This window comes from Pollachius pollachius, assembly GCF_949987615.1.
Source record: "Pollachius pollachius genome assembly, chromosome: 12".
NCBI classification, from domain to species: domain Eukaryota; kingdom Metazoa; phylum Chordata; class Actinopteri; order Gadiformes; family Gadidae; genus Pollachius; species Pollachius pollachius.
The window spans coordinates 18,263,632-18,273,241 of record NC_136945.1 but is presented as its reverse complement, the minus strand read 5'-3'; the positions used below and the strand labels follow the sequence as shown (position 1 = coordinate 18,273,241).

The 9,610-nt window shown below is 54.3% G+C and overlaps 2 protein-coding genes across 2 annotated transcripts in view; both read left to right on the top strand.

Annotated features, from left to right (window-relative positions):
- LOC307083736 (zinc finger protein 385A-like) overlaps positions 1 to 4,094 on the top strand; it is a gene marked incomplete at both ends in the record, with an annotated part of 17,103 nt that extends 13,009 nt beyond the window's left edge. The window contains 6 exons of the mRNA XM_079747688.1: positions 1,021 to 1,098; positions 1,187 to 1,194; positions 1,338 to 1,681; positions 2,365 to 2,552; positions 2,855 to 2,941; positions 3,828 to 4,094. Coding sequence (XP_079603814.1) covers positions 1,021 to 1,098; positions 1,187 to 1,194; positions 1,338 to 1,681; positions 2,365 to 2,552; positions 2,855 to 2,941; positions 3,828 to 4,094 — 972 coding nt within the window. The remainder of the gene's footprint in view (positions 1 to 1,020; positions 1,099 to 1,186; positions 1,195 to 1,337; positions 1,682 to 2,364; positions 2,553 to 2,854; positions 2,942 to 3,827) is intronic.
- Positions 4,095 to 7,155: 3,061 nt separating this feature from the next.
- gpr84 (G protein-coupled receptor 84) lies at positions 7,156 to 9,174 on the top strand (the record flags this gene model as incomplete). The annotated part of the gene is made up of 2 exons (XM_079747686.1): positions 7,156 to 7,250; positions 7,836 to 9,174. Exons 1-2 carry the CDS (start codon positions 7,216 to 7,218, stop codon positions 9,172 to 9,174), a joined length of 1,374 nt encoding a protein of 457 aa, XP_079603812.1. The 5' UTR covers positions 7,156 to 7,215.
- Between the last annotated feature and the right edge of the window lie 436 nt (positions 9,175 to 9,610).

Here is a 9,610-nt window from a genome sequence, read left to right as displayed (position 1 = left end):
CTCCCTCTCAGGTTTACTCCCTCTGCTCCAAGCCATCTGCATTTTACATTTAGGACACACCCCCACACACACACACACACACACACAAATCATCACATTTTGAAACATAGCATACGTAGGTCGGGGCTTGGCTCTAGTTAGTACATTCAGCATGCTCTGGGTAAGTCAACACTAAGGGTTCGTCACTCACGCCTCGCAAATCATCTCCAGGCCAGCAGACCTCAGCAGCCAATACCTGACCTTCTCAGATTGAGGAGGGTCAGCGCCCTCAGGGGGGAGGTACAGGGGTTCAGCGCCCGGCGGGGTCCGTCTGGCTGAGGGAAACAAAATGATGTCATCAGCGTATCATCTGCCCAGGTCCCCTGACGGCCGCTGATCCCTCCCTCTCCCTCCCCCCTCTCCCCCTTTCTCCTCCACTCTGACGTCCGCTGATCCCTCCCTCTCTCTCCCCCCCTCTCTCCCCCTTTCTCCTCCACTATGACGTCCCCTGATCCCTCCCTCTCTCTCCCCCCCTCTCTCCCCCTTTCTCCTCCACTATGACGTCCGCTGATCCCTCCCTCCCTCCCTCTCTCCCCCCTTTCTCCTCCACTATGACGTCCCCTGATCCCTCCCTCTCTCCCCCTTTCTCCTCCACTATGAGGTCCGCTGATCCCTCCCTCTCTCCCCCCCTCTCCCCCTTTCTTCTCCCCCTCTCCCCCTCTCCCCTCTTCTCCTCCACTATGACGTCCGCTGATCCCTCCCTCCCTCCCCCTTTCTCCTCCACTATGACGTCCGCTGATCCCTCCCTCTCTACCCCCCCTCCCCCTTTCTCCTCCACTATGACGTCCGCTGATCCCTCCCTCCCTCCCTCTCCCTTTTCTCCTCCACTATGACGTCCCCTGATCCCTCCCTCCCTCCCTCTCTCCCCCCCTCCCCCTTTCTCCTCCACTATGACGTCCGCTGATCCCTCCCTCTCTCTCCCCCTCCCCCCCCCCACCTCGGACGTCGCTGACCTGTCCGTCTGTCCGTCCGTCCCCCCAGAGCCAGGCCGAGGCCCACTACAAGGGGAACCGCCACGCGCGCCGCGTCAAGGGGATAGAGACGTCCAAGAGCGCCGCAGCCCGGACGCCGACAAAACACAGCCCCCCCTGCCGGTCTTCCCCCCCACGCCGGGACCCTCCCCCTGCAGCCCGGGACCTGAGCCCAGCAGGGAGGGTTGAGGACACACGCCTCACGGTTCCACAAAGATGTGAAGTGCCCCTCCCTCCCCCCCCCCAGAGAGACCGGGGGGGGGGGTAAGCCAGAGCCGACTGTTTCCCTTCCTTCATAACAACCTGCTGCTCCTGCTTCTGTTCCAGACGAGCCCCAGCCCATGTGCACCGAGGACCTCGCTCCGCCCATCAGCCCCCCAGCTCCCCAACGCCCTCCCCGGCGGGGGACTGGCCCCTCCTCCTTTCTTCCGGGCAGACTCCGCCTCCGCCGCCGCCGCCGCCGCCGCCGACCGGCTCCCCGTGCCCCGGCATAGTGGCGCCCGGGGACCTGACGGGCCCGGGGCCCCCGGACGACACGTCCCCGGCCCCCAGCCTGGCCCCCAGCCCGGCCTCGGGGGACTCGGAGGAGGACAAGGCCAAGAAGCTGCTCTACTGCTCCCTCTGCAAGGTGGCCGTCAACTCCCTCTCCCAGCTGGAGGCCCACAACAAAGGTAGGCTCCTGGGAGGAGGAGGAGGAGGAGGAGGAGGAGGAGGAGGGGGGAAGAGGAGGAGGAGGAGGAAGAGAGGGAGAAGGAGGAGGGGGAGGGGGAAGAGGAGGATGAGGAGGAGGAGGCGGAGGGGGAAGAGGAGGAGGAGGAGGAAGAGGGGGAGGGAGAGGAGGAGGAGGAAGAGGTGGAGGGAGAGGAGGAGGAGAGGGAGGAGGAGGAGAGGGAGGAGGAGGGGGAGGGGGAAGAGGAGGATGAGGAGGAGGCGGAGGGGGAAGAGGAGGATGAGGAGGAGGAGGATGTGGAAGAGGGGGAGGGAGAGGGAGGAGGAGGAGGAAAGGGAGGAGGAGGAGGAGGAGGAGGAGGAGGAGGAGGAGGTCTAGTCCTCCAGGCTAGAACACCTTCACACAGAGGGAAAGCTTGCCTCGTGCAGCCTGGTGAACTGTCACAAAGCAGAGGAAATATGGGATGCTTTTTGGTGCAGAGAATTGAAGTGCTGATTTCTTCTGCATGGGAGAGTGAAGAACGAGGGTCTCAGTGGAGGGGATGACGAGGCTGTGATAGCGAGGCCAAATGTTCAGGCCTGCACGGGGATGCTAATATGGAAAGATAAAGCGTCTGAAATACTATCAACATGTGGTGTAACGCCTCGTCGTTCTTACGTCTCTTGCTTCGCTTCCTTTCTCAAGGCACCAAACACAAAACCATCCAGGAGGCTCGCAGCGGGCTGGGGCCCATCAAGGCGTACCCCCGCCTGGGGCCCCGGGTGCCGGGCGAGCCGGGAGCCTCCCCCAACTCGGAGGCCAACTCGGAGGAACGGACCTTCCACTGTGAGATCTGCAACGTCAGGGTGAACTCAGAGCTGCAGCTCAAGCAGGTGAGACGCGCGGCTGGACTTGAGTCTGTGATCACATGAAGCGCGTTAAGAGCGCTGAAGGTTTCCATGTCTCTCACCTTGAGTCCATGAACACATGAACGTCTCCATATATCACGCCTTGAGTCCATGATCACATGAATGTCTCCATGTATCACACCTTGAGTCAATGATCACATGACATTCTCCATGTATCACAACTTGAGTCCATGATCACATGACATTCTCCATGTATCACGCCTTGAGTCCATGATCACATGACGGTCTCCATGTGTCTCACCTCGACTTCTTCCTGTACCTCTCAGCACATATCGAGCCGGCGGCATCGCGACGGAGTGGCGGGAAAACCCAACCCTCTGCTGAGTCGGCACAAGAAGCTCAGAGAATTCATGGTATGTTCCACAATCCGCAGAGCACAACACGGCACTCTGTCGACACCATCCACCTGTTCGCAGACCACACCGTGTCTCCTGCAGTAATCAAACATAAAACATCAATTAAATTACAATGTAGTATTGTCTTGGGACCCTATTCATTTATGTCCTGTGCTGAATTGAAAATGGGCCACATGACATCTTTGAAATGGTACTTAATTGGCAAAGCAGAGATGCCACAAGAGTTACCTGACTGTATTGGCTTTGTCCACTTCATAGAGCACTACTGGAGTCCCAGTGTTGTAGCCGCTCTGCGGCCCCCTAGTCTTGTTGTTGAGGCGGCTCTGCTGCCCCCTAGAGTCCTGTTGTTGAAGCTGCTCTGCTGCCCCCTAGAGTCTTGTAGGACTCCATGGCCCACCATGTTGCGCAGTATATTGCCAGGGCATCCAATCGTTTATTACGCAAAGAGCAACGAAAACATCAGTCGCAGCACAAGACGTTCAAAATGGCCGACCTAAACTAGTCAATTTTGGGGGATGTCTGGCACCATTGTTAGCGCTGCCAATGCCATTTGTGCCATTGACATTGAATGTGTTGCTATTCAAGATAGTATAGAACGCATACATTCTAAATACTATTTAGATTATAATACAGACAAAAACGTTACGTATCTAGATGGTGCAAAGCAAATAAACAGAGAGAGAATGAGTATCATTATGTTTCTATGAATGACTACAGTAGTATAATGTTTACTGTGATTGACAGAATCAATTACTGTGAACAAACCAATTAAATGGTTTGGTCCACAATGCTTTACATGTTCAAATGGTATGTTCCACAGTGCTTTACATGTCGATGATGATACTTCTTCTTCTTCACTGCTGTGCTTCTGGTGTCCATGCAGCCCACCCTGAGCTTCTCCAAGGACCTCCCTAAGAACCTGGGGGCCGGACTCCTGCCCAACCCCCTGGCCGTCGCCGCGGCGATGGCGGCCGCAGCATCCAACAATCAGCTGGCGCAGATACGGGCGGCGTGCCCCGGTGCCCACGCCCACCACCCTCACCACCCCCATCACCCCCACCTGCTACAGGGAACCCCCCTCAGCCTGCTGCGGCCCGCCCCGGGGCCCATGCGTACCACGCACGGCCCCATCCTCTTCGCCCCCTACTGACCGGACCGGGGACCAGCGGGGAGAAGCACACTGTGAAGCCCACGGACCGATGACACGTCTCACTGAGGCAGACACTCATCCATCCACCCTTCCTTCTCATTTCCCCTTCATCCTCCAGCAGCCTGGCGTCCATCAGGGGGCCAGCCTGGGGGGACGGCTTGCCTAAGGGACGGTCTGCCTAAGGGACGTCCGGAGAAATGCATGAAAAAAACATGGAGGTCCTCACATATCCATCATCTTCCTAAGTGTTCAGGCGGTTGGAGCTGTGAGGGACAAAGACCAGGCCGTGCAGATGACAATGGGATCTTTTTCTTTAAAGGATTGTTTTCGTTTAACATGACTGATGCAAAGCCCTACCTCTTCAATCCCCCCTGCAACCCGCTCCTCCGTCCCGGTCTGTCCAACCAACACCTTCTCTTCCTGAGTGTAGGAAAGTCCTCCTGTGTCCACCGGCATCATTCTAACCTCCACACACAACATGGACCGGACAATATGCACTTTTTAGATCTGTATTTTGTGAGCTACGTGTGCGTGCTTTTCCTCTTAAAGGTATTAGTATCTGTTTTAGAAGTGATTGATACTAGTCTATATTTTCTTCTCTGGGAGAGGAAACTCAAGTGAAGGAGGGACGATTCGTGTCTTAAGGCTGAGACGGCTGACTGAAGGCCAATGGGGCTGTGATGAGACCTGAGACAGTGGCTTGGTAAGTGGCTTAGTGAGCGGCTTGCTTAGTGGCTTGCTTAGCGCCTTGCTTCGTGAGTGGCTTGGTGAGGGTCTAAGTGAATGGCTATGAGTGGCTATGTGAGTAGCTGTAGCCGTTTAGGTTCAACCAGCATTCCTCCCTTCGGTCCTTGATGGCCGATCACTAGCAGTGCGTATGTCTGTGAAGGGACCCAGCCCTCCCCCTTATGCAGATCTCATGGTACCAGCTGTTTCTGTACCTCATGTTTCAAACAGAAGTGTCTTAAAGGAATCATCTGAACACTGTGAACACAACCCAGGGGGCACTATACTCATTGTTCCCTGCCATAACAAAACTGACTTCTGAACGCACACTGTTGCTTGTGGTGGAGCTCCGCCCACCGCGAGAGGCAGCTACACCCAGCAGGGTGGATGAGGTGGGGGGGGGGGGGGGTGGGGGGATGCACCAGTGCACAACACCGTTTCCCTGTTTCACTTGAGTCTGTGTTTTGAAACGAGTTCATGTCGGTCTCTCTTCAGAACTCTTAGTCGTTAGATAGAGCACTCGCTCGAGTCTCGAGTGACCGCTACGTATAGCCGCCGCATGTTGTGTAGTTCCACGGTCATACGTCCTCATCTTCCGCTCTGTGGCAAACGATTCCCTCCACACACTGAGAACCCGGCGGCCAATCAGCTGCGGCCGGTCACTATGCTCGTTCTATTCCCCTTAGGCCACACCCTCTAGCTCTGTCCTTATGGGCACAAGTCAAACGCAGTAGAGTCTGCACCTGACCCAAACCCTAAGGTCATGATCCCTCCTCTGACATGGGAATCAGATCAAGGAACCCAGAAAACACAGAGCGCCAAGAAACCACCACACAACTGATCTCCAGCCACCCCACTGGCTGGATGTCCAACGTACTTCACATGTAGGCGTGCATCATACCATCGCGTAGTCAACGAGAGAAACACTCATGAGGCAAGAGATGCCTTTTGAGCACTAAAGCTATGATATGTTAAAGCCATGATAAACAATGGTGTTGTCATGGCATCCACGTAGACATTTAGCATGCCCTGAGCTCACATCACTGTGAACATGAGGATCTCCTTTCAGACTGATGCATGTCACATGTTGGGGTGCAGGTCACATGTTGGGGTACAGATCACATGTTTGGGTACAGATCACATGTCGGGGAGTAGGTCACATGTTCCGGTACAGGTCATATGTTATGGTGAAACTCACATGTTGGGGTACAGGTCAAATGTTAGGGTGAAACTCACATGTTGGGGTGCAGGTCACATGTCGGGGATTAGGTCACATGTTGGGGTACAGGTGATATGTTAGGGTGAAACCCACATGTTGGGGTGCAGGTCACATGTTCGATTGAAACTCACATGTTTGGGTACAGGTCACATGTTGGTGTGTAGGTCACATGTTGGGGTGCAGGTCACATTGTGGGGTTCAGACAATGCTACTCTTATGGGATTTGTGACAGGGAAATATTAGCAATACTTAAAAATACCCTACTCCAGAAAAAAGGTATATTGTTTGATGCAATAACAGAAATCGTCTCAATGTATTTAAATGTTACTTAGGGGGCGTGTCATGACTTGTAATTGTACACATGTAGATTATTATAGAAATGTAAAAGAACAGAGAGAAACATCATTGTTGATATTGAATTAGCTAAATAAATTATTAAATAATGTGAACAATGGCGGCGGTTGTTGTTGATATACTTCCTAATACACACACCTTTAAACCTTCAGGCTGAATGCTTACTACCTGGTTCATGTTAACCCCTGTTTAACAGAGCAGGCTGAATGCTTACTACCTGGTTCACTTAAACCCCTGTTTAACACAGCAGGCTGAATGCTTACTACCTGGTTCATGTTAACCCCTGTTTAACAGAGTAGGCTGAATGTTTACCACCTGGTTCATGTTAACCCCTGTTTAACAGAGCAGGCTGAATGTTTACTACCTGGTTCATGTTAAACATGAGGTTAACAGAGCAGGCTGAATGTTTACTACCTGGTTCATGTTAACCCCTGTTTAACATAGCAGGCTGAATGTTTACTACCTGGTTCATGTTAACCCCATGATTAACAGAGCAGGCTGAATGTTTACTACCTGGTTCACTTAAAGCCTAAGTTTAACAGAGCAGGCTGAATGCTTACTACCTGGTTCACTTACATAGCAGGCTGAATGCTTACTACCTGGTTCACTTAAATCCAAAGTTTAACAGAGCAGGATGACAGAGGGAAATTACATTTCATGACTAATGTCTGAAATCCCCACAGTCCCTCCCCCTTCCATTGCACATGTCATTGAAATACAGAAGTTTACAAAATACATCACATACATCGTTAACAGGATTGAGCGTTCATCTACAGGCTAGATGTGGATGTTGCAGAAACTCGCCTTCAGTGTTTGTCCAGCATGGAGCCATCGGGTTGGAGGGAAGCCTCAGCAAGGTGAGACTGATTACTATGGACTGCTTCTGTATTGACTCCTCACTCCCACTAGATGAACAGAATTATCTAAAAACAAGATTCAGATAACGTGTGTGGAAGAGGTAGATAAAGTGCTTAGCTACGACCATCAATTTGTTTAATTTACGCATACCTTATAATCTCTGCGTGTAGTGGGAGGAACCTCATTCTTGCTCTCCAACAGAGAAGTTCAACTTCAGTTTTACAACACTACTAAGTTAATAGCACCTCTCTTGAAATGCATCGCAGTTCTGCATTTTAGAAAACAGAACTACAGAAAGCTGATGGCTCCAGCTTACAACACCATAACATCTTCACGGGGAATTGATTCTGTGAATCAGTAGAGCTGCATTATCTATATTGGATGCAGTGTGCTCTCTCTAAATAAGTAGAGCTGCATAATCTATATTAGAGGCAATGTGCTCTCTGTAAATCAGTAGATAGATCATCTTTACGCCAGTTCATGGCCTCCATGTATTTAATGGACCCCTGTGTTAACACGATGTCCGAGATGTCCCATAATATTTAAACTAATCTGTCCTTTGGTTTGTTATTGAATGTACTCAGAAATCTGACCCATGATTGGGACTCAGTTAACCAGACCTTCTCCTGCTACCACCCCCTGGTGGTGGAGTACCGCTACTTTGCCGTGCTGTGGGGGTGCCTGGTCACGATCACTGGCACCGTGGGGAACCTGATGACCGTCCTGGCCTTCGCCTCTGACCCGTGCATCCGGACCCGCTTCAACGTGCTGATCGTCAACCTGGCGCTGGCCGACCTCCTGTACTGCGCGCTGCTGCAGCCCGTCTCCACCGACTCCTACCTGCACCTGCGGTGGCGAGGCGGAGCGCTGGGGTGCCGGGCCTTCGGCCTGCTCCTCTTCGTCTCCAACGCCGTGTCCATCCTCACGCTCTGCCTGATCGCGGTGAGCCGCTACCTCCTGGTGCAGCGGAGGTCCACCTTCGAGCGGCTCTTCTCGGCCCGCGGCCTGCTGGTCCTGCTGCCCTCCACCTGGGCCCTGGGCCTGGCCAGCTTCGGCCCACTCTGGCCCGTGTACGTCTTCGTGCCCCTGGTCTGCACCTGCAGTTTCCACCGGACTCGGGGCCGTCCCTACACCACCATCCTGCTCTTCCTCTACTTCTTCGCGGGGCTGTTCTGCGTGGGCGTCTTCTACCTGCTGATCTACCGGAGGGTCCGCCTGGCGGCCCGGGCTCTTCTCCGCTACCGGCCCAGCCGCCGCTCCTCCAGGAGGAGTGTCGCTCCGGCGGCCGGGACGGAGGACGACAGCGGCGTCGGCAGCGGCGGGGCCCCCACGTGCAGCAGTGAGGTCGGCGGCCAGGGGGAAGCGCCCGCACACAGGAGCGGAGCCACGTGGTGCAAGGAGCCGGGGGAACCCCAGCCGACTCACTCTGCCCTGGACTCACACACGGCCGGGGCAAGGGCCTCCCCAGAGGAGCCTGCCACCACCCCGTCAGCCACAACCCCTCCGGCTTTGACCCCACCATCTACGGCCCCACCACCCACGTCCCTTCCATCTACCTCCCCTCCATCTACGACCCCTCCATCTAAGACCCCCCCCCATGCGTCTCAGGGCTCCGGGGGCGACGAGTTAAAGCGAGTGACCCGGATGTGTTTCGCCGTCTTCCTGTGTTTCGTGTTCTGCTTCGTGCCGTTCCTGCTGCTGAACCTGGCCGACCAGAGGGGCCGCGCTCCGCAGGTCCTCCACATGCTCTGCGCCAACCTGACCTGGCTCAACAGCTGCGTCAACCCGCTGCTCTACGCAGTGATGAACCCCCAGTTCCGCCGGTCCTACCATCTCCTGCTCACCAGGGCCTTCTCACCCCTGGCCCGTCTCTGGAGGGCCCTGAGGAACCGGACGGCCTCCTGCCGGTCCTCATGTCTGTAGACTAACTCTCCATGAAGCGCTGAAAACAGGCCGCTACAGGCGACCTTGCCTTTAATGGTGCAGCTCTGCCGTATCGTCTTCACACTTCTCGTTTCCTGCTGCTTGACCACTAACTGCTACTGCTTGTCCACCCCCCAAAGTAGCCTAAAGGGACGTTTTGGAACACACCCATAGGCGTTCTTAAAGGGCCAAACCCCAGGAGCCGGTCAATGCAATTACCGCTATGGAACATGTCTTTATAGAAGCGGTGCAGTAGCAGTGCCTCAGAGCTGGTCAGCTGGTCAGAACGGCAACAGTAATGGAAAGGTTTAAGGTTGAAGTTCTCTTGGATAATGATGGAAGTTTATAAAAGTCTTTGCAAATTAGTGCCTTGCACAACATGGAAATGTTGTAGACTTGCCCCAATGAGGGGCATTCCAATTTAACACAACCTGTG